At 41.7% G+C, this 27,720-nt stretch overlaps 1 protein-coding gene across 2 annotated transcripts in view; it reads left to right on the top strand.

Annotated features, from left to right (window-relative positions):
* SNX4 (sorting nexin 4) overlaps window positions 1-17,834 on the top strand; it is a 33,520-nt gene extending 15,686 nt beyond the window's left edge. For both annotated transcript variants that reach the window (XM_010568970.1, XM_010568980.1), the window contains exons 5-13: window positions 276-331; window positions 4,906-4,978; window positions 6,520-6,581; window positions 8,107-8,172; window positions 12,309-12,398; window positions 13,676-13,775; window positions 14,638-14,783; window positions 16,189-16,303; window positions 16,646-17,834. In XM_010568970.1, the coding sequence (XP_010567272.1) occupies window positions 276-331; window positions 4,906-4,978; window positions 6,520-6,581; window positions 8,107-8,172; window positions 12,309-12,398; window positions 13,676-13,775; window positions 14,638-14,783; window positions 16,189-16,303; window positions 16,646-16,693 (756 nt within the window). In that variant the 3' untranslated portion in view covers window positions 16,694-17,834. The remainder of the gene's footprint in view (window positions 1-275; window positions 332-4,905; window positions 4,979-6,519; window positions 6,582-8,106; window positions 8,173-12,308; window positions 12,399-13,675; window positions 13,776-14,637; window positions 14,784-16,188; window positions 16,304-16,645) is intronic.
* The last annotated feature ends 9,886 nt before the right edge of the window (window positions 17,835-27,720 follow it).

Below are 27,720 nucleotides of genomic sequence, written 5' to 3'. Positions count from 1 at the left end.
GGGACTTTTTTTTGGTGGGATTTGAATTGTACCAGCTTAATTTTAGTGGATGCTGTTTACTTCCTAGTTCACAAAAATAGCTTAGTTTCTTGACTTTTTTAATAAAAAAATCTGACATGCAGGGCAGCTGATGTCAACTTGTTCAATGTTTGAAGATTTAAATACGCCAGGAAGGCAGGATTTTTTTCTGATGGTGCTGCCAGAAGGCTGAGATTTTTTTGTCACTGGAATTTAATTGCATTAAATTAACAAAGCTTTTTTTCCCCTTTTTTCAGGCAGATTCCAGATTAAAAGCTCTTAATGCAACATTCAGAGTGAAAAACCCAGACAAGTAAGATTCCACATCCTTCTTCCATCTCTTTCCCTTTTTCAGTTACAACTGTAACTTCAGATGACAGAATATTCTATCTCCTTAGAATAAATTCAGAAAAGAAAAATTATCTTTCTGCACTTCAAATCTTAACAGAAGCCCAGTAAGGAGGTAGTGTGAAAAGGTTTGATAAATCATGTTTTTTAAGAGCAGGAAACATTCAGAAGAATGCCATCACTTCAGGCAAAATGAGTCTTTCATTTTAGCTAGATGAAAAGGAAGGGACAAAAAACCCCCCAAACCAACGGACCCAGAAAAAGAACCTCTTAATATTTGTTTGCAAAGAAGTCTTTCCAAGCGTGAACAGAATACAGATTGATAGTAGGTCTTTCCAAAAATTTGCTAGCGTACAATTCTGGATGCGTGCACCCTGGTGTTGCAGTTCATAGTTCTGTTCAAGCTGCCAATTTTCACAGATGCTTTTAGAAGTCTGGAGGTCAGTTCAGCTCTGTTGCAGTTTAGGAGGCTCTGGGATAGGCACCAGAGCAATCTGCTGGATTAAAAAACTGGTCAGAAGTGTAAGGGTGTGTGTAGTGGGAGGTTCATCACACCCTAGGTGATGTGAGGACGGTAAAATGAGAGCTTCTACTTCTGCAATAGTTAGAAACATTAGTGTGCAGCAATAGAGTCAAGAGATGTTGCTGTTTGCCATCAATAAGCAACAGAGACCTGTATGAAGTACCCTTCTGGGTTCATCTGCTCTCCAATAGTGGCAATAAGAGATGCTATTTAGGGAGAATCCACGTGCCTGACTGCTTTCTGTTGTCTGTTCCCTTCGTACTTCCCTAGCATCTATGGTTATTGTATTAAGGATGTTAGAGGGCACATACCTTTTTAAACCTCTTTGTAGACTTATCTGTGAATTGATCCAGTCCGTCCTTTTTTATTGTGTTTGCTTTTGCAGCCTTCTGTGACAGCAAGGAAGCTTTTACTTACGGTTTAATAGAAAAGGTAATGTTGACGAATGAGGTGGAAAGACAGCGATTCTCTTGATAGTTACAGGTGGAATTGGCCCCTTGTTTGAATGCTTCATCCTCCATCACCTTTGTCTGTGGCTAGTAGGAGTTAGCTTTTCCTGCTTTCATGGGAGGGAGACTTTGCTGGTAGTCTGCCTATAGGTGTAGGTGGGCAAGGCTGGTTAAGGCTGAGATGAGGAATATACTGTTATCTTTCGAGGTAACTTAATGTTTCAGAAAGCAAAGCTGTTGTGAGAAGTGACTTGGTAAAAGGCAGGAAAACAGTTAATATGAGGAAAACATGTGGAAAGGCATGTAACAAAAACAGTCCCTGAGTATCTATCTCTCAGTAGAGACTTCACAGTACTTTAAGAGATATGGCACATGCTTTCAGTTGTATTCTGCCAGCTAGGTAGCTTCCAAATTGAACTTTTGGGTACAAGTTGTAAAATAAATAACTGATGAACATAACTTGTACTTTTTTCTAATTCAGGGAGAGCCTTTTAGCATAGCATGTGTGACACTAACAGGAGGAATAGCGCCTTGCTCTGCCTAGCACACTTAGCTTGAGCTGCCAGGAATTTGATGCCTTGCCCCTCTGCATTACCTTTGGTGCTTGTGTTACTGGGTGGTAAAGTGGTTCAGCAAGCTCACCTTGCTGAAACAAAAGATCTGAAAGCCTACACTCCACACAGCAGTCAGGTTTCTGGACCAGGAATGGTTCAGGTGAAGAATAGCTGCAACTCCCAGTCTGGATTGCGTCGTAGTCCTGTTGAGCTGCACCCTTCAGCTTAGAGCAATGTGAGGAGCTTTAAACAGCTGAAATGATGCTGCTTTAGGAGTTCAGCCTCCTTCTGTGGGAAGCAATTAATATCTTTATTGGTGGAATTATATGGTGATAAAAATGTGGTACTCGGAGGTAAATTTGTATCTACTGCAGACCTCTTTAATTTGGCCTCATGGCACCCATCCTCTTGTTCTCTTTCTGTGCTTTATCAAAACAGTAGCTTTCTTCTTGGTGAAAGGTTTCTTTAGAAAACACTAAATCCTTTCCTAAGGCAGAATAAAATAAAATAAAAAAAGTAAGTCTCCTTTTTTTGTCTGGTTAGTTGGACAAGTGGCTTGTTGTTTAGTGAACAGTTCTGTTCTTGTAATATCTTACTTCACAAAACAGAAAAAATGGTATTGCCCTCCCTGATGTAGGAAGGAGTACTGCTGAGTCAAATGCACAAAGTAAATAACTTAGATTGAAATGCTGTCTACTGTAAATGAAATTTTCTTCTTTGCCATTACTGTAAAAGATACTTTTGAGAAGAAACCTGGTGGTGATCCTACAGAAATGTGACCTGATCTGGTCTTCATTTGTGTCTGAAGTTCTACTTAATAGCTCAAATAAATATCTAGACCATGTTGGCCATGGTTGCAGAACCAGTAAAACCAAGTGAAAAGTGCTAGTTTAAAAAAGCCTCAGTTACTGAGTGCCAAAACTATGTCTTGTTTCACACTTCTACTGTTACGATGCGCTGGAAAGTAAACATCCCTTTGTGTGCCTCACCAAACTTAGTTTGGAAATTACTTTATAATTATGTAATATTTTTACATGAGCAATGAGTAGGACTTGAGTAAATACTTAAGAAATAAACCTTTGATCTGCAACACCACCAGTCTCTTAAAAACAGTTTTTCCTGAAAAATTATATTTGTAAAATTTTCAACCTTCACAGAAGATGGGCAAAAAATAGCATCACTTTGGTTTATGCTTTTTTGAGACAATAAAAAGAAGACAGCTTAGTTCTGAAGTAGTAATTTTTTTTATTATTCTTTTATTTTTTAATGTAGGAGGAATTGGCATGGGGAGAAGATGTATTGCTGCTGGAGTCCAGGATACTGAAGGTCCTCTTTGGTTCCTGACTCTTGCCTTCAGGCAATATGGCATTCTTAAAAGCTTTCTTGCCACAAAACAGGATAAATAAAACTTTTCATTATAAATTTCTGGAGTGGAAAGAGGAGTCTTCCTGAGCTGAAGGCATGCTTTTTAATCTTTTGTTTTCAGTTCAATTATTTCAAATATCTTCACTGTACGTGTCTGCAGCTGTCTGACATGCAGCCCTGGTGCATATTTTATAAAGTGTAAACTGAAGAGATTGCTCTCTAAACCCCACTGTGCAGATCAATGACTATATTTATTTTTCCCATACAGTTTCTCTGCTGGCTTTTAAATCTTTTTATGTACTTTAACCCTGTGTGTGTCATAATCTTATAAAAGATGATCCTTGGAGATCAAAAATATTAGAAATAGTAATAAAGCTTCTACTTCCTGAATTTAAGGAGGAGAATATTTTAGCGGAAGACTTCCTGGCAGGGGAAGAAGAGGTGTTAAATGAAAAACCCTGGAATTTTGTACTTGATCACCCAAACCAAGTGACCTGACTCATTTCAATAAGACCTCTTGGGTACAAACTGTTCTGAAATACAAAGCCTAACTGTGTGCCTGTGGTGGGAGGAGGGGTGAAGTTGTTTCTTTTTTATGCTTGAACATCAACCTGGAAGGCTAATCTTAGTCTCCCATTCCTGAATTCTAGTTGTGTTCTTCCATGTTACTTATTTATTTTCAGATCATTGTTTAGTAATTTAGGTAAAGCTGTTCCTGGCTTCCCATCTGGATGAAGTATGTTCTTGTGTACCAAAGTAGGTCATGAGTTAGACTTGTGTTTAGTAGTGAGGGTCTACGTATACAGAAGTGGCTGTTGCTCTGGCTTAATTGGTTACCTGTCACTAGCAAAGCTGTGGCAGCTGCCTCTGCTTCGTGATTAGCATGAGCTAAATGTATCAACTCGGACTACCACCAGGGCTTAACTGGGCTGATGGATAAACTGCCTCTTTCCTTCAGTAGGGGCAAGCCAGCAGTGTGCACGTGGTCACTTGTGATGGGTTACCTGACTGGTACCTTGCTAAGCTGTAGTGACTTGATGGCTTTTAGCCGTGTGAGACTCCTGTGCAGGTACAGGTCTCAATAGGGTTTCGTACATAACTGGTAATGGTTATCGTACAGCTTAGCCTTAGAGGCGTTGTGATAATTGTGAATGCTTCCTTGAACTTCTGAAGAGCTATGCTTAAAACTGGCTAGATGGTAGCTTGAAAGCAAAGTATCTTTGGCAGGTCGGATATGTGAACACATTTGTATTAAGAAGTACGTATACTTCAGCAGATTTTGGCTTTGTACATATTTGAAGCTTTCGTATTCACTTATGCTTGCCTTTTATAAATCCCATTTTTTAAAAAAAACCAACACAGTGATGTAGTAATTTCAGTTAACTACTTATATTTCATAAAAATTTAGCTCTTAAATTGTTCTGAACCTTCAAAATTTACATAAAAAGTAGCAGTTATGCAAGTGTTGGGTTGTTTGCTTCAGGGAAATTAAACTCTGTAGTCACTTCTTTAGGAGTCTTCAACTAATTCCACCTCAACATAATCCAGGCTCAGTCTCCCTGGCTGTAGCGTTGTGGCTCTATCTTGCATTCTGTGAAAGCTTGCTTTCATGATGGCTAATGATGAACTATCTGTTTCCTGCTCCCAGGAGATTTACTGAGCTAAAACACTATAGCGATGAACTGCAGTCTGTCATATCACACCTTCTGCGAGTCAGAGCTGTAAGTATTTCCCATGTGTGTCGTGACAAATAGTATAATTTATTTCTAAGGCAGTATTTCTTGTTTAGTCAAGAGAACTGGTATATGTGCTCTAGAGTACAGGCAGTTTTGCCTAAGAGAGTCTGGCTCTGGAGCATGGGGCAGGGAGATGGTGGAGGGGGTGTGCTGACTTAGTACAGATTTTGGGGGAAAAGAGTTCCAAATATGATGGTTGAGTTTGACAGTCATTGGAGGAGCAAACACATGCATGTTGCTAATCTGTCCTCTCCCCTGATGGTCATGTATCAGAGGGAGGTGTTTTAAAGAAAATAGAGATGCCTGCTTCTCTCTACTCAGCAGACAAGTTGCTTTTGCTGGATGGCTGGGCTGGGAAGGGCCCCAAAACACAGTTTCTCTGGTCAGACATCTAATACCTTGTTTTCCAGAGCTTGTAGTATGAATTGTGTATGCTTCCCAGCACACTTTTTCTTTTTTTGGCTTGTTCTTCAATCTGTAATGAATAATGCTCTTTCTAATGATGAGAACAATTAATGTCATGCATGATGGTACTCTATGGGTTGAGAATGGAAATTTTTTTTCCTAAAGTCACAAAAAGAAATAAGAAATTACAATTCCGATAATAAGGAGCGTGATACTGCTTTTTAGTATATTCAACAAGAATTTAATTTTTGATGGAAACTGTGCAGCAGAGAGGACAGTAATGGATTGCCTTGTGGAGCTGACGTTCTTGAGAGGATTAATCACTGGTGTTCTACTGACACTGCCTTTTTCTCAGGACTGTGTATGTGTGAGATCTGTTCAGCAATTTGCTTATGTTTCCTTTTTACTGCTTTGACAGACAAATAATGGTAACTCTTACCGAACTTCAATCTCATTTATTGGTACATCACAATTACAAGGGCATTATCTGGGTTACAAGTCACGCTTCAGAGTGTACATGTGGTCTTTTCTGAGGTTGTTGCCAGCATCATAGTGCTGGCTGCAGCAGGTACTGACTCTCCAAACAGCTGAAATGACCTATCTAGCTTGAGCAATAAGTTCTGCAATGGATAGCTCATTTCCTTTCCTTCATTTCACTGAGCTGGATGGAAAAATTGAGTCACTTGTTAGAATTTAACTGAAGCTTTCCCTACAGTTTTGGTGACAGGATGGACTTTTGTCTTGCCATCTTTATGTTAAATAAGCAAGGGTATGTATAAATTTGGCATTATTTGGGTAAAGGAGGCTATGCCTTACATCTGGTTATCAAAAACTGAAGGTAACTTGATTATTTGTGGTCTCCATAGGCATATCCTATACATGAGCGCTTCCAAAGAAATACTTGAAATGTTACTTTTCAATATAGCTTTGATTGTGACTTCAGTGTTCAAAGACTTAATGCTGTTGATTTTTCCTTTAATAGTAGCTTAGATTAGATTTAGGCCTAATCTTGTTTACCTTTGTAAAAACATTAAGGCTTTAGCTTGAAGTTTGTATTTGGGTTTTCACAAAGCAATTGCAGTTGATGTTGATGATCAAAACCTGACTCTAAAATGTTTTAGAGGGTAGCAGACCGGCTATATGGTGTCTATAAAGTCCATGGCAACTATGGAAGAGTATTCAGGTAAGAGTTCATACAGTTTTTAAATATACACATAGACAGAGCGATGTGGGGAGAGAAAGAGAGAGAGAATTTGTTGGTTGTGTTGTTATGCTTTTGAAAAGTGTATCTGAAACATTTCAATGTCTGCCTTGAAAAACTTCGTATTGCAGTACTTATGAGACTTCTGTGTTGGATTTAGTGATCTCTGGATCTGCTGAACGTAGTCTCTAGTGGAAGACTTTAGCTTTTTGTTTTGTATTCCAGACCTTTGGGACTTTTGTTGTTGCATTGGCATTCTGTTTCTTCAGGAAGTAACTTACTAGCTATTTTCATGCCGTTGTCTCTGAAAAGCTTCTAGGCCCTTTTAAGGGTTAAAAATCAACAACTATATCCAATTTTAGTACCTTTTAAAAGTGATTTTGCCAATCATTTTTTGATTTATATGAGTGAATTGCATGCTCAAGTTTTCCATCTCGCTGGAGAATTAAAGAATCTAAACTTCTGGTTAAGGGAAACCTCCTGCTTCTACACACTGTTCAAGTGCTAAATTTAATTCTCTGGGTTAATGGATTGCAGATGTCTTTCTCATTGGGGGTTTTAAAGTGAAATTAGGTGTAGTTCTGTAATAACACAAAGACAAACAAATGTCAACATCAGCAGAGTGGAATGTTTATGAAAAAGTGAAGGACAGAATAGATGCGTTAGACATAAATTATGTGAAATATAAGGGGAGCCCCTCCTTTTTTTCTTGTAAAAAGCGTTGTGGATGTAATTCTTGTAACTAAGAAATCTCATAAGGCTTCATGAAGCTAAGAACACCATTAAAGTTGCAGTGTACATACTTGGATGTCCAGAATAAGTCTCTTGCTGTCTTTATTGTAGCTCTGTTTCCTTCTTTATCTAAATTATCTCCCTAATGTGAATAGGTAGTTGCAGTAATGAGAGGGTTGTAAGTTGAGATTTCTTTAATGAATAGAACTAAACAGCAGTCTACTATGAAAACAGAAAGCAACATACAGCAAACAGTTTCAGGAGCAGTAAAATGCTTGCAAATGTCAAATCCCACCTTCTGCTTTTCGGAATGAGAGGCTTCTATCTGATGTGTTGCAAGTCTGGAAAGCTTGGTTTCTTCTTGATGAGCATGTTAGACCAAATTCTGTTTTAGAAAGTTCCCTTCCCCCTACTCCCCAATTTATTTTAAGTGCTAGGGGTTTTTTGGGTTTGGGCTTTTTTTTTTTGTTTTTATTTTTTAATTGATTTTTCAGCTATTTAAACACGACTCTTTCTGCTCAAAACCAATCCCAAACTAAGTATATTTATGAGGATGACTTCAGGTGTCAGGGATAATTGTTTAACAGAGTGCTGTAAATAGCCTTGCTACATTGTCAGTGCTGCTCCTTAGAGGAAGACAACAGTTTGGCCAAGTCTAACTTTGAGGCGGTTTCAATTCAGGTGTCACCTGGAAGGAAACTATATACAGGATGCAGCTTATTAACTTCCCTTACCCTTCATGTGTGATGTTGTTTCTCGTTTGTTTTTCCTACAGTGAGTGGAGTGCAATAGAAAAGGAGATGGGGGATGGGTTGCAGAGTGCTGGCCACCACATGGATGTGTAAGTACTGACTGAATATCTGATAGTTTGATGTAAGCCAGATGTAGAATTCTCCTTCTTTCCTCTCTTTTCCCTCAACCCCAAAGTACTAACAAGTAAAGTACTGAGAAAGTTGGGGGGGGCGTTGTTTTTAGGTATACAGTGTTTCTGTGACTTGGATACAGGCACAATTTTAGCATCCATGTACTGTATTAAGTAGCTCAAAAGGTCTCAGGAGAACCGGAGGCGTTTCTTTTTTTATTATTATTTTGAAATTGTAGAAGTGTTTGGAATTCTTCCAGTTTTTCTGTTAAGCTACTATGCCAGAAACTGGTGGAATACAACTTTAATGTACTGCAGACCTGATAAGATCTGTTTGGTTTTGATAGCAGCATTTTGTACCATGCAGTAGATGGTACACAGATTTGGACTTAATTACAGAGAGTTAAGAAATTTAATTAATCAGCACCAAAACTCCAATGGATTCTTGCAAAAATACTGACTGGGTGTAATAAAGTTGAGAATCCTCCCTCTTTGCATCTTTAGAGTCAGTTGGCAGAGCACATGAAGCACAGCCTTCAAAATAAGAGTCCAGCACTTCAGAGTGCTCACAGAAAGTGGTATTCTAGGCTCATGCTTTCTGCTTTTCAGGTAGTCATATATAGTAAGTGAAACAGTATAACTTCTCATCACTCTGATTCTTCTTCTAGAATCGCGCAGTACAGATAAGTAACAACTCCAGCAAGAGGTGGAAGCTATATGACACTTCTTCATACAGTATTTTTACTGATAAAGTGTAATTTGTGTGGAAGTAAAGCTATCGGTTTTAGTTTACAGTGCAGATTTACGTATGTAGCACTGCTTGGTTGTTATTGGTGTTATGCCTTGTCAAGTGGAAGGGTTTGAAGAGCCATGACAAACTCTGCCCTCATCTTCTTCAGAATAATTCGCTTTTTATCAGATCTTTAAGAATTTGAACCCCTCTGGATAATTTATTCACACTTCTGTGTTTTGGCTAACATGGTGGTTTGCACCCAAAAAAAGGTAGAGTATTTTTTAGATATAGGGCTCTGAGAATAAAGAAATAGAGAATGCATTCTGCTTTCAGAAGAAAATAATTGAAGTAAAGATAGAATACAGTGTTAAGCACCTACTGCAGTATGCAGAAATTGAAGAGATCATGAAAACATGGTATAATATAGAGGAGTTAAGGAGGCACAAGTACATTTTCAGTTGTTCAGATACACCACACTAAGATGTCAAACACCTAGAAATGTGTAACCAACTGAAAAATGTGGGTCTCACTTCTCAGGAGCCTGAGCCCTCTCCACACATCTGAGACGTTTAATATTTCTGTCTGTAACACAGTTAGGGTTAAAGATCCAGAGAGGTGGCTGTGAGTTTCTGGGTAACTTTAATCACTGCATGAAGTCTGAGGTAGCTTTCATTGTTTGGTCTGGCACTCTCATACAACAATAATCTCTTAGTGACAAGCAAGCAAGAAGCAGCAGCTGTGAGATTCAGGAACTGATTCAGTGACCCATGTGGTCTCCTACCAGTAAGGTTCATATCTATGATCTCTTGAAAGTATAACTTATCAGTCCAGTTACTATTCCTATAACATTAGACAGGAGTTAATTGCAACAGAAAGCTACTTCAAGAAGGTTGCCTAATATAGATGTTAAACTTAAAGACTAATTTAATTATTCTTTATCTGCCCCATATGCTGTAGTCTTTATTAAATGTTTATTTAAACTTTTGAGTTGTTATTGTTTAGTATGATCTAAAACTGCTTAATATTTGGAGAAGACATCCCAAAGCTTCTCTGGGTGTTTGCTGTATAACAGCATGAGACTTGCTAAAGTGATAGAAAGCAACAGAGTATGCTGAGAAAGCTCAAGTGAATGGCTGTAATTCTAGCATTTAAAAGACGAAAGAAAAAAATGCCAGACCTTTGACTTCTGTCCTTTATACTATTAATGAGTGACCCTTTATCTGTGGATCAACTAGACTGTCATTACAGGTGGAACCAGTCTAAACTAAACCAGGGGTTTACTTGACAATTCCCATGAAGAGTGGGAACTTGTTGGGTACCTTTAGAACTTAACTGCAGTGTTTCTCCTTAAGATTTTTTCTGGTTTGCCTACCTGCTTAGTACAAACCAGTATTTAAACTTCAGCTTAAGCAGTCAAAAATATAGCTTGTCATACTACTTTTTTTTTTCAAATCGAACTTTTAAGTGTTATTATGAAAACCCTGTCTAGGTAAGGTGGGTTTTTGTTAGGTGTTCTTTTTGTTTGTTTTTTTGGAGAGTTGTTCTGCCACAGATAAGGTCTAGCACTGCTCTAAACTTAGAACTTACTTGTAACTGAAATGTGGTCCACCTGCTGCCCTGAGAAATCTAACCACTATACTAAAATTATTGCACTTCAGAACTTAAAAATAGAGAGGGTAAACCACTTACGACCTGTGTGGCTGCAGGATTTTTTCAGAACAAGTATATTTTTCAACAGTTCAGACTTATTCCTTACTTTGATTCATAATGTGAATTCTTGTTCTGTCTGTTCTTTTGTCCCTTCTACTTAAACTGATCTGCTGTTGCTGGTCACTTCATATGTTATGCTTATTTATCACCAATAGCCTTGGTAGGGCTTTTCCTGGATGTGCCATGTCTTTGATTTTGTAGAGCATCAAAACAACTCGTCTTGCTTGCAAACTGACAAAATTCATGAACAGATGGGCATGTCTATAGCTCTTCCCCAGTCTTCCCATTCTTCCAGTTACTCTGCAAGTAGCTGCTTCCTCTTTAAAGAGCCTTAGTTCGCATGCCCTTACTGAGCAGGCCTGAGGATGATAACTTTCAGCAGGAGCGTCTCCCTCGGATACCTCCCTTAGATTCCAAGGGGTCTAAATGACCTTGTTGTTTCTTTTAGAGCTTGCAGGAGGGATTTCTTGTTCTCTCCCAAGTCATGTTACCAGCTCCCTTTCAGCTTGAGACTCTGCTACTTCTTCCATAGAGCCAGTTACTGGAGAGGCACAGGAAGAAAGAGAGAAACTGAAAGGCTTTGCAAAAAGTTTAAAGCCAAGAGGTACTGTAATTAACATTTGGGTTGCATTGTGCTGGTCACTAGACAAGCATGGACATATGCTTGCTTCAGAGAGCCTGCAGCTGTGCAAGAGATTGCCACATACTTGAGAATCCAGACTGAGTTAGCAGAATAGGTGAAGACATTTGTGATGGGATCTCATTCATTCTGTTTATCTCCAGTGGCACATGCCCTGTATTGCGGGCTAAAGTGGCATCCTATTTCTGTCACTGTGCCAAGTGAGATGTGCAGTTACCTCTTAGTTGTAGGCCTGTCCCTGCAAGTGTGTCCAAGCACAGTCGTCTTGGTTAGTGAGAACCTATTAAATACTGTCCAATAAGCAACACAAACTAGAAAAAGAAAGTGCTTTTTGCCATTTTTAGGAAATGTCAGCCTAAATGACAAAACTCTTACTGAATGTAAGAGCCGCGGAGCTGGTCCAAGCCTTTGTACTTCAGATTTCTCCCTAAAAGGAAGGCTTAAACTTCTTGTTGCTCTGAATTGATATGCCCGACTTACACAGCAGACAAAGCAACAGACTTTCAAGGAGCTGAAGGACTTAATGTCGTGGTGTTCAGAGCACCACTGTGAGTTCTCTTGTACTCAGGCTGAATAACGAACAATGAAAGCAGCCTGTTTGCTTTTCAGAAGGTATGATGTTCATGTTCCTATGCCTTAATGCTTTAAGCCTTGCAGGATTTCTTCTGCACCATGTCTTTTTTGCCTTGGTGCTGCCTATTGACAGTCCACTGAAGAAAAGGCATGAATTATTTTTCTTTTCCTGTAAGAAAAGCTGCCTCATCTTCAGCAGGAAGCTTGTGATAGATCTTGTACTTGTCAAAAGATTCATTGTAGTAACAACCAAAGAAACAGGCCTGCAGGAATGTTTATATTAGCTGATGCAGAGTTTAATTAAAAACAAAGGAAAAACCCTTTTTGGAAGTGCCTTTCACTGTTTTACTTTGTGACTGGTATTTCTGTCAAACAGGTGTCCTCCCTTGTTACTGTATGTGTAATCCTTAAAGGTTAAATTAAGGAACTTTATATTTAACCATGGCTGTTTTTTACCAGATATGCAGCTTCTATTGATGACATACTGGAAGAAGAGGAACATTATGCAGATCAGCTGAAAGAATATCTCTTCTATGCAGAAGCACTACGGTATGTACAAAAGTGTATAGCTCAAACGGAAGCTGTAGTCCTTTCTTCTAACATTGTGTTGATGTTGAATTTAGTTTGGTATCATCTTCTGTTTTCCAAGAAGTGGAAATTTCAATGTTGTGGAATCTCCATGTTCTCACCTGTTATTTTGCTTTCTCATATTTGATTGCCATGTGGGTGGCAATACAAATTAGAACTGAGCTGATCAATAGTGAAATGACAGAAATGTTAAATCTGTATTCTGTGAAAGGTACTGCTGTTCATTCCTCTGGTTACACTGTTTCTTTGGCTTCTGGTATAATAGTGCCCCAGTGTGCTGAAAGCTTCAGCTTTCAAATGAGATAGGCCAAACAGAGCTGCTACAGCCATTACAGATTCCAGCAAGTTTCAAAGTGCTGTATCTAACTTTCATCTGCTCTACAGTATTGTGCATCTAAATACCGATTTTTTTTTATTTTTTTTTTTTTTTATTTTCAACATTAGCATTTATAGGGCAGTCCACCCTTACAAGTGTAGATACAAAAGCAAATTGCTTTATGCTGTAAGATTGCACCTAAAGCTATTGTGCTTTCCACAGCCTGGCTCTGAACCTCTTGGAGAGGTCAGTAGTGCTGTAGAGAAGCGGGTTGGTGAGTGTGACTGCTGCTGTGTGGGAACCCAGAGCACTAGTAGCTTCTCCTGGGAGACAAACGTGCATCCGGCAGTGGAGTATGGATGTAGCATTGTCAGCCCACACAGAACTGGGACTTACTGCAGGTGGCCAGAGGAAACTCTCCTCTTTTCCAGATGAAAAGCACTATATGAATCTAGGAGCATGGCTTCTTGTTTCATTGTTTAAAAAAAATAAAATGTGAAGAATTTTATGATTGACTGATACGTTGCTGCTGTGACAGGTGCCCTGTCCAGGTACCTTTTGTCATAGTTGTGATTTTTCTGTAATGTATTTTGAATACAACTATTTTACAGTGGTGTCCTTAAGTAGGTGGTAGCGCTTGTATTGCTGAGAGTGTCTTGGATTGAGTCTAAAAAGAGGAGCAGAACACTGCTGTACTAAGAACTTTCTTTATACTTTGATCCAAGTTTGCTTAACTACAGCATTTGCAGAGTTATGCATTCTTTGATAAGGCTGTTGAATTTGAGCTAGATGAATAACTGAATGTGCAGCCTGCCAAAAAAAAAAAAAAAAAAAAGCCTGATGCCATTTGTAAAGTTTAAATGGAGGGAAACATAGCAAAACAAAGTATTATGTGACAGATCTTTCATTGCTTACTTTTCAGGGCAGTTTGCAGGAAACATGAACTAATGCAATATGACTTGGAAATGGCTGCACAGGACCTAACATCTAAGAAACAGCAGTGTGAGGAGCTGGCAACAGGAGTGAGTCTTTTTCCACTTTCTTTTCCAAGATGCCTCTTTTCTTTTTTCTTTTTTTTTTTTTTTTTTTTTTTTTTTTTAATTTATTTTTTATTTGAGCCAAGTTACTTAGAATGGCATTTAAATGGCACTAACATGCTGGCCACCGCTTATGAGAAGCGGTATCATATGAGCTGTAAGCATCTGAGGTTTAAAGTAACTTGGTTCTTGGTGACATAAGCTGTTTGTACCAAACTTCTTTTATCGAATACTGAGCAAGTAAAGGGTTGCAGGAAGTATGACTTGAGCAGGATAACACAAACAACTCTATCCTAAAGGTCAAAACGTCTGGAATTCTGAAAGGCTTCCTCTGCCTTTTGAAAGGAGGATGTTATTGATATGTGGTGTTAGCCCCTTTTATATGGAAGATAATGTTACTTAAAACATTATCTGAAAGTGGTGACTTAAAGTGTAGAATTCTTAATATTGCTGTTGGATCTATTGATGTTCTATACAGAACTACTTTATGGCTTTTCTTTCTCATACAGAACACAAGACTTAGTTTCTTTCCTACTTCAGTAGGAAGACTGCTCTGAAAGGTTACCCATATCAGTGGAATGACTCACTTATAGTCAAATCCACAGACCAGCCTTAAAGAGTTTGCACATCAAATTACTTCCCATTTTGCTCGTTCTAATGTGAGCCACCATACCTCCCATAGCTACCTATCAATTAATGAAAATCTCATTCACAAAATGGAAGTTAAAGCAAAAATTCAGCTGAATAGTAAGAATAAGCCCAAATGCTGATAAAAATCTGGAATAATGTCTTCTGGCTGTGGCTGTGCTCAGGAATCCCAAACCTAGAGTGTCTTTGTTTTTTGTAGACTGTGAGAACATTCTCCCTGAAAGGGATGACCAGCAAGCTCTTTGGGCAGGAAACCCCTGAGCAGAGGGAAGCCAAGATAAAGGTTCTAGAAGAGCAGATACAGGAAGGAGAAGAACAACTTAAGTCTAAAAATCTGGAGGGCAGGTAAACGGGCTTGACTTTTTCAAAGAAAACACAGGGCTTGTCTTAGCAAAAGTCCTTGACTGGATGCTCTTGAAGGTGTTTGCATTTTATAAGTGTTTTTAATATATTCTTGGTGTTTATGAGCTGTCTATAAAAGCTCCTGTCAGCTGCAAGTTGTGAAATAAAGTACGGTACATGCAGTTAGCTTCTGGTCTGAGTGTATGGCTTATGTAAAACCTGATGACTTTCCCAGTTACTGAGCCCACTCTAATGGCTGACTTGCATGCTTTTGTGTTCAGCTAGTAATATGTTTAGCAGGTGGGCTTGTAGGTCTGCAGCTGAATAGCCTTAAGACTCAAAAGCTGATTTGCTTCAAATACAGTATTTAGTTTGGTTTATGTGTATGGGTCCTGAGCTCATGTTCTGCATCTTCTCATACGGGGGACAACTGACTCCTGTTCAAAAGAGATTCGAAGTTCTGGCGAGTTGTGTTTGAATAACTGCTTCTCAGTGCTCTAATGAAATTTTCTTCGGGAATGCAAGCATGAAAAATAGGAACTAACATTCCTAAAGCAATGTGATTGTGTCAGAACACGTTCATCGTATAACACAAGGGGTAAATGTGGTATCTCCTAATATGTTAGGAATAGGGCTGGAAAGATAAGACTAGTTCATGAATAGTTCAAAACAACAAGACACTCAGTAAATGCAATTTCTTAATCATTTTGACAGAAGTACTGGAGATGTGCTTTTGTAGCTCTGGAAGCAATTTTCAAGTGAATACTTGCCTTGTATGCATAGTCCAGCACAAATGAAAGCTATGAATTACAGAAACCTACCTCCATTTTAGTTAAGGAGACCTGAAGACACATCAACAAACCAACAAAATTAATTCCTGAAGTGAATTGTCCAAGTCAAATTTGCATTGTAAATGCCTGTTGTACTTGAGTGTCTCAAATCCTGATGACAACTGAGTTTTCACTTTGGAAAGATGAAGATTCTGACTTGACAATTGAAAAAGAAACGTGCAATGTTGTGTGCTGAATGTTAGCATAAAGATAGTTAGTTACCTCAACAGACTCTGTGGAAAAAAGTGTATTCGAAATTATGCTGGTTCTATGGCAGTGATGCTGACTGGGGAAAAAAAAACCCAACCACCAAACCAACCAAACAACCCAACACATCCTGTGAAACTGATGCTCTAGTTTGAAAACCTGAAGAAGAAGATGGAGAATTAGGTGGTAGTGCCAGTTACAAAATCTGGATGCTTTGGGATGCATAATAATTACAGGACTTGGTTTACTGACTGAAAGATGGAGCGCTTTGTCATACATAGTTCCTCTGCTGAGGGTCCAGAGGAAGGAAGATGAGCTGAGGATCAAACATGTAAAACACTTACTAACAGAAATATTGCTTTTAATTCCAGAGACTTTGTGAAAAGTGCCTGGGCTGACATTGAACGGTTTAAAGAGCAAAAGAATCACGATTTGAAGGAGGCGCTTATAAGCTATGCTGTTATGCAGATTAGCATGTGCAAAAAGGTACGTTTAGCTTGTGAAAGGCCAGGCTAGTGTATTTATCGTATCAGCAGGGGATCAGATGCAAGCTTTCAATAACTAGGAACGTGGCAGTCACAGAAGGTTGGAAGTCACTAGCGTAAAACCTCCCACATATTCCATCCTGCTCTAACTCAGTGACATGTTAATGTTGATATATATGTGCAATAGGCAGTGTGGTCCAATTCCAGTGTGGTCTCTGCCTTATTCTAGCGTGAAGTTCTGTGGGACCTTTTTTGTAGAGTCTTCTGTGGAAGAAAGTCTGTTGGTGAGGTTTGCAAATAAAGTGTATTTCCGCCTATTGATTTTTAACTTTTTTTTTTAAAGGGAATTCAAGTTTGGACAAATGCAAAGGAATGCTTCAGCAAGATGTGATTATCTGGAAATGAATTCCTCCTCCAAGTGCCCGAGAACGGAAGCACAAATGTATAACACCAATGTTAAGTTGCTACATGACTTACATATAAATCATGAAATAAATGAGTTGAGTGAATAGTTTTTCTTTCTGCTGATTGTAATTGTTAATAAAGGACAAAAAGGACATGTTATTAAATGTTTAGCCCCAACTGCCACTTCTGTGGCATGTTTTATATGAGGTAGCAAATAATTCAGGGGTAAAAGAGTTACTGAAAACTACAGCTCTGTATTGGGGCAAAGGTATAGGGAAAGTTATCCCAGAAAGTATGAACTGAACTGTTCTGAGACTTGTGAAACACCATGCTCTGTAATGTGTAGATCACTTCCAGATGCCCTTCTTTTCAGTCCTTGCTGTTTAGAATTTTTAATGCTCAAGGGTGCTTTGGTTTTATAATGGGACACACAGTTGTGTTCTTGAGGTCTACACTGTAAGAGGACAAAAAATGAAATACTGTAACGCCTAGGGTTCATATTTAAATGCCTTTGCCTGTCCATAGGGAAATGTGTTTTTCCAGAGTTCAGGTTAAGCAGTCTCAAGCTCCTGAGATGTTTGAAACTCTACAGTAGAGGTGTTGTATAATGGTTTGATACAATATTCTGCATTTACTGGTTCCCACTTAAGTTTTGATATGGGCATTGATTTCTTATCAAACTTCTTCCTGCAAGTAAAGGAGACTGGTGATCCAGCTGAGCAGCAAAACCAAAGTCAAAGCTGGTAAGAAGCAGATGCAACTTCTGTTTGGTTGTTTGGAACCTGTTTACGCTAGATGTGAATCTGGCCTGTGGTACCTCTTCTTGTAACTGAAGCAGTTTAGTTCTTGAAAGAATAGTTCTTAATGAAGATGCTGAAATAAAAAACCTCGTGCAACTTCTGTAGTACTTAACAGCAGTGATGTGCAGAATCCACAATGAACCAAGGTGTGTATTTGGCTCTTGTAATGATGTTTCAGTGTGTGTGTGTGTGTATATATATATGTGCATATATATACACCAGGGTAACATGATTTGTAGTTACAGATACTTACATTAAATGTTTCCAGTTATGAAAAACCCTTAACCACTGTCTAATATTGGGCTTTTTCTACATACTTAATTAAAGTTCCTGAAGTCTTGTGGAATTTGTCAAACTTGATTGCTAGTCCTGAAGGAAGCTTTGTAATATTCTGTTGAAAAGTGTATTTAATTATTCTGGATTATAACACTACTCAGATTTTGATTCTTTTTTTTTTTTTTTTAATTTTTTTAAATAGATACTCCAGGAAGTCCTTAAAGATTATTTTGATAAATTATCTAAATGTAGTTACTGATATGTCCCATGTTACTTTTGTCTCTGCAGCATTTCTTTTCTATAAAACCATTGTAAAGAATTTGTAGGCCTGGTGTACACTACAGCTTAAAACTCTGAAGTAAAATGCTGGTCACTCTGATAACCTGTGTTGGCTTTTTCAAAGCATATGACAGTGACACTCCTGGCTGAGAGATGATGTTGGGCAGAAAGAGGTGTCTCCATTTAACATTTACAAGGAGAAGTGCTCTGTTCAGAGGTTGCAGTATCCAGTTCCGATACAGGCTGAAGGACTCTTACATTCCAAACCAAGAAGTTGCACACTTGATGTATTCAGTAAACCTTCTAAAGGAGTGGTGCCTTAATACAATACCATGAGGCGCTTAGAGTAGGTATTTTTCATGCACTTTGATTTTTGGTAAATCTTTCTGGTGCCTCTTTCCACATTTCACTTGCTGTACAGCTTATTAAATGTATTAGTATGCCTTTTTTTCCTCACTAGTTGTACTAAATTTAAGAAGGGAACAAAACTGTTCTTGTAAGTTTTGTGCCAAATAAGCTAAATAAAATTGCTCTTTGATATTTTTGTTATGTTGTTTTTTTGTAAAAATGCTGTCTTCCCAATTCTGACAACTGCTGTTCAATTTCTTGAAATTGGTTCTTGTCCATCTTAGCTCTCAAATGGCCTCCAAACTTGCGTTTAAAATTTTAGTAAATTGTGCACAACTAGCTGATTTGCCTTTTAGGTGAAGAGCATAGTGCTAAGGCCAAAATTAGATGCTTGTTACAAGCCAGCTTTGATTCCTGCTTTGCTTTTGCCCAAACAGCACTAGCTGTCTGAATTTCATGTGTGTCTTCATCTAGGTAAGAGAAGATGCATTTGAAAAGGGTTTGTGTTGTTTGACAGAAATTGAGTGAAAGTTGACTTAAGGATAATTTGCAATAACTGTATTTCTTTTACTTCTGCTGTTTCCAGAAAAGCATTGCGTGAGGTCTGTGTAGTTGTGGATCTTAGCAAACAGTGGAGGTTTCTCCCCGTCTTCTAGCTTTTTAACTTTTTAAGGGGAAACCATCTACTTAATGGCTGTTTCCATGTGGTTAATAAAGTCCACATGACAAATGCACACTTGTGAAGCATGCATTTTTCCAGTTACAGTGCAGATTTAATGTCTGTAACTCGATCCACTTTGCCTCAACGAGCTTCCTTCAATTATCCAGTAAACATCAAAAATTGGTGGAAGACCTTGAGGATAATAGCAGGTAGGTAGACCATTTTAACTTAATCTGGACAAAATGGTGTATATGAAAGAGTTTACCCACATGGATCATCTGCTTTGCTGATGGAGCTGTCACTTCCATCCCAGGAAGCTTTGCTGGGTGGATTATCACCACTCATGCTATCCCTGACCTTCCTCATTGCTAGCAGGACCTTGACTTGTCAGTACGTTTTAGTTGCTACTGTTGCCTGCTCCTGAAATGTAGCTAGGGTAAGGGAGCCAGCTGAAATGGAAAGATAAAAGTATTTTTATGAACTCTTACTTTTTTTTTCAAATGTATTATTTCAGTTTCTGGCATGTCAGCCAAAGCAGAGTTAACCTAGCAGCTGTGTGCAGGGACTACCTTGGCAAGTGCAGAGCAAGTCTCGGAGCTCAAGTCCACGCTGAGGAGGTCGCCTTGTGCAGGTGAGCCAGAGGGAAGTGGCAGCTGTGGCCAAACCCATGACAGAGCCACTGGAGCAAGGCTGAAGTCCCAGAGTGGCCGGTTGGGCTGTGAGCACTGCGTCCTGGGAGAGACTGTATTTCCCTGTATGATTCTCTCTACCACTGAAATTCTTCCGTGCATTTTAGTTGAAACAACGAGAAACACTTTCAAATGTCCCCTAAAGGATTACAGGGAAGGAAGTCATCTTAATTCCCCACGCTTGCTGTGCGATGGCAAGGCGGGGACCTAATTTATGTTTCCTTATGCCCTCCTGTTCTGCACATCTCTGGTGCCTCTGTCCTGCATTTGCTCCCAGAGCTCTGTGGGGAGGCACGATCTGTGTAATGAAAGTCCTGGTACAGGGCTGCCGTGGAAATAACGCAAACAAAGGAACTAGGTGGAATGAGAGCTAGTAAAACGGGAGCATAGGCTTTGGTGCCAAATCCAAGTATAGGATACTTGGTGTACCACCAGCAAAAGCGGTCGCCTTTGCTGCTGTCACTCAGTTAATGTCTGCTCTAAGCCCTGCAGTTTGAGTGCTCCGGCCTGGCAGGTTCCCTCCTGCTTCCCCAGCAGAGCTGGGGTTTCTCAGGGCAGGGCTATCTTGCGAAGGATGCGCATTCTTGATCCAGCTCCTGCAGAGACCTTGGCACTGCAGGAGAGTAACTTGTGTGAGCTGCTTCCCTCTAGTGGGTGGCCACTGGGGAGGGCAGGGTGCTTGCTGCAGCGGTGGTAGACTGGGAAATGTCTCCCTTTAAATGGCAGAAGCTTCGCTGTCCCCCCAGCTGAAACGAGGAGGTTTTATGTAGGTCCCCTCCGCGGTATGACTGCGGTGAGTATCTCCTCCTGCTTTGGGCAGTCCGGAGAGCCCCAGGTTCCTGCGTAAGCAAAAGATTGTGACTCTTTGGCTGCTGTTTTCTGATGCTTCTTGGCATGATACAGTGTTATGAAAAGGAGTTTGCAGTTGTCGCTTCTGTAGGGTCAAATGCAGAGGAGAAACCTTTTTTTGCTGCCTTTTTAGTTGCTTTTGAATGGTTTGTATAGACTGGCCTTCCCAATGCTGTATTTTCTTAAAAAAAAAAAAAAAAAAATTTTCTTTGATTGGTTGCAGAAGGTATCTAAAACACAAAACAAAGCCAAGTTGGAAAGGATCTTGGGTGGACTTGGAGGAAAGCAACTCCAGTCAGTGGAAGTGCAAAGTATTTGGAGGTAAGGGGAGATGGCACCATGCTGGGAGAGGCAAGGGGGGCGTTAAGCTGTATGCACATGAGGGAAGATGGGGTTTTGAGGAGAGATGCACAGGAGGATGAGGAGGTAAGGAGCAGACAAGAGAAGGTGAACAGGCAGGAGGGAGAGCAGAGATGGGATGGGTGGAGGAACTGGAGAGGAGAACAGATGGAAAGCTGCTGTACCCACGGGCTGGGCTGTGCTGTGCAGGAGAAGGGGAAAGCAGCACTGTGTGGCCTCTGTTTTGGAGGAATAAAAAAAGCGAGGGAAGTGGAAACGGGAGGTAAGGAAATTTCAAAAGCTGTCAAAGACACAGCTATATAATACTAATGATAGTATCTAGGTCTGAGTGAAACTTGTGGTGGTAGTGACCATGGTCTTACAGCTGAGTTCAACACTGATAATGGTGTAACATTTCTCTTGAGCTCAGATGGATTTAATTTTGTCTAATATTTTTTATCTATTTTTAATATGATGGCTTTGAATTTTCTCAAAAAAAAAAAAAAGGAGAAAGCAGCTTCTGTCTTTAAAAACCCAGCATCGACTCTGTGGACACCCTGATCCTACAAACACCAGCGTGACCAGCCATGTGATCTGGGGCCTGCTGGCTGATGCAGCTGTAAAACAGGCTGCCCCACATACCCCAAACATCCCAGGGACTGTGACTGATAAATAGCTTCTCATCTGCGGCAAACGTTTTCTGTTATCTGTATATATCGTGGCATACGATAACACCAATTACGTTCCCTTCAGAAAGTAGCTGTGAGTGGCCACAGAAGATGAAAAGCGACTTTGTGGTGAGCCTCCCCAGGATGCTAAGGTGGAAAATGATGTAGTCGAAGGGAAAAATGCAACTCCGACCGCCCTCTTGTGGGTCTGCAGCTTGGGCTCGCTGGGGAGGGAATAAAACTGCGGCCGGAGGGAGGCAAATGCCACCGACTCCCCTCCTGCCGCTCAGAGCTGCGAGGGCCAGCGCAATAGCCATAGCATAATGAGTGCCTAAACACAAAGGGGTGGTTATACTGGAACAGATTTCCCTGCAGGATTTAGCGATGAATTCGTGGCTTGCTGGAGGTTGCTATTAATAACGGCGTGTATTACGCTGTAATTTGCAGCTTGTGTGCAGGTTCCTCGGGCGCCTTTCACAACGGGCAAATGCTGCTGTGAGTTGGACTTAAAACACAGGTTTCTGAGCTAGCAGTATTTTTCCTTTTTTTTTTCTTAATAACTGCTTGGAAGTGGTGCCGGCCGCGTTGTTGGAAGGAATGACCTGTGACCGTTTCTGTAAGCTGCACTGCCGTATAAGAGATGGGAAGGTCGCCCTTGCCCAGTGCTGCTTTGAATTAGCCTTTTCTGAAGCGTGTGCTCTCTGATCCCAACTCTGAACCTCTCCGGTGACAGAGAGGCCAGACCTCATGATGGCTGTTCCCGGGGCTAAAAGCATAGACTTTATTTCCAGTCTCCTTTGTCTTCTTTATCGTCCAAGTAAAGTGTTGGTGGGCTCCTGCCTTCTCGCCTCTGATGGCCCTGCAGACACTGGATGCTGGGAGCAGCAGGGAAGAGCCGTGGGCTCCTTGTGCTGCAGCAAGATCCCTCCTGGGCCACGCGGCAGAGCCGTACATCCCTCTCGTCCTGCGTTTGCCAAACTGGAGTGGCATTGCAATAGCCGCAGCAGCGTTCCCGCTCTTGTGTGACATTCCCTGCTTTCCTCCGTGGATCACGTCAGCCCTTGAGGCCATCGCTGCTCATTTCAAGCCACGTCTGGTGCTCCCGCTGTCTTTCAGAGCGGCTCTTCCCCCAGCCTGACCGCACCGGGGCTGCACGGAGCCGTGCCGGGTCTGGCAGCGAGGTGCTGCTCGTTTGCTTCCATCAGGTGACTCTGGTCGCTGCTGCTCAGCAGTGAAGCCTCCCCTTCTTCTAGCAGCTCCCTAATCTCTTCAGCTCCATCACCCGTGGTCTCGGTAATGCCCTTACTGCCCAGGCTGTTAGTAAAGAGGCTGACCGGCACAGAGCCAATGCGAGATCCCAGCGGGACCCCGCTACCCCGAAGAGTTCCTGTTTCCAGTTATGTCCTGCAGCCTTTGGCCAGATTTTAATTTATTTTAAGGAATGCTAGGCTGGCTCTCTGCTTTCTTATTCAGAGGGCTGGCCCAACCTGAATGAGGAAAGCTGTGGCATGGTGGAATGCTGCATTAATACTATTGCTCTATAAAGGAAACCGTAATCTATTAAAATGAGAATCAATTCGACAAGATTTGTTTTCCATGAACATGTTATTTCGCATTAATCTCTTTTAACTCTGTATCAACTATTCTTTGCCCAGGGTTTACTTTCAGACTGACAGGCCTATAATAATCCAATCTCTCTAACTACATAGTTTTATAAACAGGCAAAATATTAGCTGCCTTCCAGCCTTGTGGAATCTCTCCTGAAATTCAAGACTTGTTGAAAATCAGTGTCCATGGTTCAGAGATCTCTCATGTTGGGACTTCTGTAAGCTTGAGAAGAAGCTATATGGATCTGCAGATACGGGCGTTAATTTAAGAAGCTGATGTCTAACGCTGCACCCTGGGTGTGACTCAGGAGAAATTATCTCCTCGTGATGGAGCTAACGCACAGCTATGGTTGGTGAAGAGTGCACGCAGAGTATGATTTGGTTTTAGCATCCTCCTATACGCAGTGAAAAGCATATCCTTATAGTTTAACGTGTTTAGCGTTGTAACTCTACGCTGTTGCTGAAATTTGACCAAACTCTCCAACATCTCAGAACTGAAGTGCTGAATTAACCTTTGAACCACGTAAAGTGTCAGGAATATTCACTGGTGGAGGGGGCTCATTTGCGGACCAGAGACACCATTTGGTCTGGGAAGCTGAACTATCCTCCCTCCAAAATCTAAAACCCTTCTCAGTGTTAAATCTTCCCTAAGTACGTCTTGCTTCCTTATAGATAATTGATCTTTCCTAACCTCTAACTTCTCTCTATGGTTGGCTTTACCATTCCTCCCCTCTCCATAATACTTAACCTGTTTCTCTTTCTCCTCTAAGCCAGGATAGCGATTTGGACATGTGTTGTCTTTTCCAATTTCAGGGTGCTTACTTAAAAATATTCAGAAATAATTGTTGGTGATCATTCACTTTCTGTTCAAACCCCTTTTCCCTGCTGATGTAGTTACTGCTATTTTTGGCTTTAAAATGCTTAATACATAATGCTTAGCTGGGTCTTTTTCTGTTTCCTTCCAACAAATATAATGATTGCAATTACAAGGCAATTTAGTGGTTGCTTGGTTTCATGTTACTTTTAAATTTGAAAACATTTCCTTTTTCTCTCCCATGTTGATGTCCACTGTAGAGTTCCCTGTGCCAGAGTTAAATAAAAAAAGATGGTAAGCCAGGGAGCGGGGCTGTATTGCCAGCAAACACGTGAGCAGTAGGACAGATGCCTCAATGATGGTCCTTGGCAGATGGTCCTGGAGAATTTTTGACTCGATTCAGGTGAAGGCTCTCCTTCCTCCCTATTCCCATTACCGGAGCGGCATGGCTTTTGCACTGCGGTACTGGAGATCCCTGGCAAACACGCAGGGATCAGGGAGCTGGGTCTAACGGAGTTGCTCCCGGAGGGTCACGGGGCAGCAGGTTCCTGGTTTAGAGGTGTTGGCAGGATTCATCTGGTCTCATGTGAGCGGAGGGTGAGCTGCTGCAGGAGCTCAGCTTTGGGAGCTGGTAACCTTTGTGTTGCAAGATCCCACTTTGGGTAGGTAGATAACAGATAATTTCCCCTCTATATCCTTAATAGGAGCAGGGTTGGAGGTAAGCATGGGGAAAGAAACCACAGAGCTCTGCAAGCCCGGCTAGAGGTTTGGGTAAGGTCAGGTTTGGCCAACACAGGCTCAGCTGGTGGAAGAGTTTGTTTATAATTTGGCTTCAAGGACTGACTTTCACATGAACCTGCCGTGGTCAGGAGATAGCCCTGCTCGGGAGCTGAGCTGGCATTACTTTTTTCATCTGAGGAGCAACACATGGGAGCAGCACTGGCTGTGTGAGACAGAGCAGGGGGTGGGCACCTTGGGTTAGAAGGGCCTGTGTGGGGTGAGAAAGCACCTTTTGGCATCCTGGGCAGATTGCACTGCCTGGGTAGAGACGGTTGTTGGTTTAAAAGCAGTTTCTATTGTCTTTGCCAGAGGGTGCCCCTTCCCTTCCTCTCTTGCCACCTACCTTTCTGCCTTCCATTGGTGTTAATGCTTTGGCATGTGAATCTTTCCACCAGGTGTTGGTAACACCGCTGTGCCAAGTTTGTGCCTGCAAATGTGTCATAACAGTTGATTTGTGTGTTACCCGCTCTGGCACCGCCGTGTAGGCAACAAGCCTGTTTCCTTCATTGCTTTTGTTCTGAACGTCCTGGCTCAACGGCTGCTCCTCTTCATCCTCCCTTCGTGCTAGTTCAATCCCTTTTGAGTTGTTTAGTCTGCCTGAGCCTGTTGCTTAGAAAATTGGGGTGGCTTCTACTGATACGGTGGCCATCCATGGCCCTCCTCCCACTGGAACAGCGTGCCATGAAACCTCATCTCTCACGTTACAATGCAACTCCATTGATTAAGGATGGGAAGGGTCTCGAGAAACGTGGCTGAGAGATGTGCTGCTTCGTGTTTTGCAGAGTCCTCTAAAGTCCTCACCAATGCGCTCAGTCTCCTGGGATGTACCTTGGCACTGATGGCACTGCTTCTTTACAGTTGGCTCCATAACCAGCTGTCCCTGGAAATTTAAGCTTAATTACATTTTATGTATCGGCTCTAGAGAGGCAGGAGCTGTGTCCCTTGAAGGATGTTTTTCTGTTATGCAGAAAGAAGTGGGGTTTTGCAGTGATTGAAGAGCTCTCTGTAGGCAGCATGGCTTGCCTTTCAGGTTGGGTTGAGCAGGCACGTTCAGCAGTGCTTCTCTCACCTTTTGTCTTTCTGCCCTTTCCTCTTCTGTCTCCAGCCAAAGATGCTTTGTCCTTTTGTCTCATATTTAAAACCTGCAGAGACTCCTGCTTAGCTTTGACATGACCCATGTCCCTTGCAGAAACTTTTCTTTTTTCCCCGTCTTCCTTACAGAGTGGCAAGTCCTCTCCAGCTCGGTTGCCCAAGGGTTCTCCAACTGCTGTGTCAACATTTGCTTTCCAGGCCACCGATTTTCTTGTAGCACGGTGACCAGTGTTCACTTCTCAGGAACCTCTCCTGCTGCAGCAGGCAAGAGGTGCGCTTCCCTGACTGGCCGTAAGAGTGTGTCATATTCTGTTCATGTCTTGGCAGCTGTCCCCGAACAAGGGACGTTTCTGGATCCAATGAATGGAAAAGCAAACTTGCGTGTCTGTATGGGAACTCTAAATCCAGTTATTAGATTGCCATAATAGGGGGAAAGAAAGGAAAATAAAGCACAAACCGTGAAATTGCCTCCTCTCGCTGACTGATCTTACCGTTGCTGCTAGTCCCTTGGGTCAACATACACCAAAGATGTTCCTTCATCTCCAAGTGTTTGAAGAGGCTACTATTTGGAAGGACAAGCTGCTCTGCCAAGTGTAAAGGCGCAGTCTGACTCATGCGGCAGAAGACAGGATCTGGAGTTATTTCTGTGTAGCATCCCTGGGTGCTGGGTGTGAGAGGGAGTCGGTCGTGTCTCAAGGTAGGTGTTTAAGGCAGGTTGAAGGAATTGCTCCCTGGAGATCCCTCTCTGTCTGCCTCGACTGCACAGGGAGTTGTAGAGAGATAATTAGATTTCAGATGTAGTCTACCCTAAATAAGGAACAGAAACTGTAGAGGATTGCTGTGGGTTTGCTTTTGAAGATTTTGGCCTCTTTTTGTCTGTAAAAATTAGAAACTGGGAATTTTACAGAGCTTTCTTGGATTTGGTCCAGAAACACCAGCTTTGCTGTTCTCTAGGAAGGGGAACCCCTGGCTTATAGATGTTTCTTTCTCTTCCCTTAAAAATAATAAAAAAATAATAATAATTTGCAGGTCAGTGTGCCTCTGGCACCTGGGTTTGTGTGCTTGAAGCAGGGGACACTAATCCCAGAGGAACCAGACACTGGCTGGAGAGCTGGGTGCTGTTGCCGCATGAGTGTTTTGCCTGGCGGGACGGCTGCAGGCTGGCAGAGAAGAGTTAACTGGTGGTATCTAGACTCGATGAGCGCAGAGCAGCTGCTAATCTGCAGACGAATGTGTTCCAACAGGAAAAATAAATCTTGTCTGTACCTGTGCTCGTTTGCTCCCGCCAGAGCCAAATTGCAGAGCTGCCTGTCAGCCTGGCCCGGGGCCAGCTCACGGGCTCCCGGCACCGGCAGCGCCGGACGCGTTTCCCGCCTGGCTCCAAGTCGACGTCGCTCCTCGGGTCGGAGGATCTTGTGCAAGCAGAATGCAGCTGGGGGGGGGGTCAGTGCGTGCGTGCGAAGGCACCAGGATAGAGCGACAGCCCCTCCGTGGTTTTGCAATGCGATCTCTCTCTGCTCGTGCACTCATCAGCGCTCGCTTACCTGCCCCATCGTGTCCGCAACGCTGTTTGCGAATCGCTGCTCTCCAGCTGTCCTTGCAAACATGTAATTCGCAGACGCGTCATCGTTTGTTTGTCTCCCAGGTGTTTGCAAGCGTGTTTGTGAATTCTCTCAAATCTCAGCGTTTTAGCAGAAACACTTATTGACGCCGCCGTCGCCCACCCGTGCCGCTCCCACGGTGGGTGAGCCCCCAGCACGGCTTTGGTGACGATGCACGTGGCACGGCGAGGGACTGCGCAAAGCAAACCC

This window comes from Haliaeetus leucocephalus, unplaced genomic scaffold, assembly GCF_000737465.1.
Source record: "Haliaeetus leucocephalus isolate CR32 unplaced genomic scaffold, Haliaeetus_leucocephalus-4.0 Scaffold1, whole genome shotgun sequence".
Taxonomy (NCBI): Eukaryota; Metazoa; Chordata; class Aves; order Accipitriformes; family Accipitridae; genus Haliaeetus; species Haliaeetus leucocephalus.
This window is presented reverse-complemented; position numbering and strand designations above follow the sequence as displayed.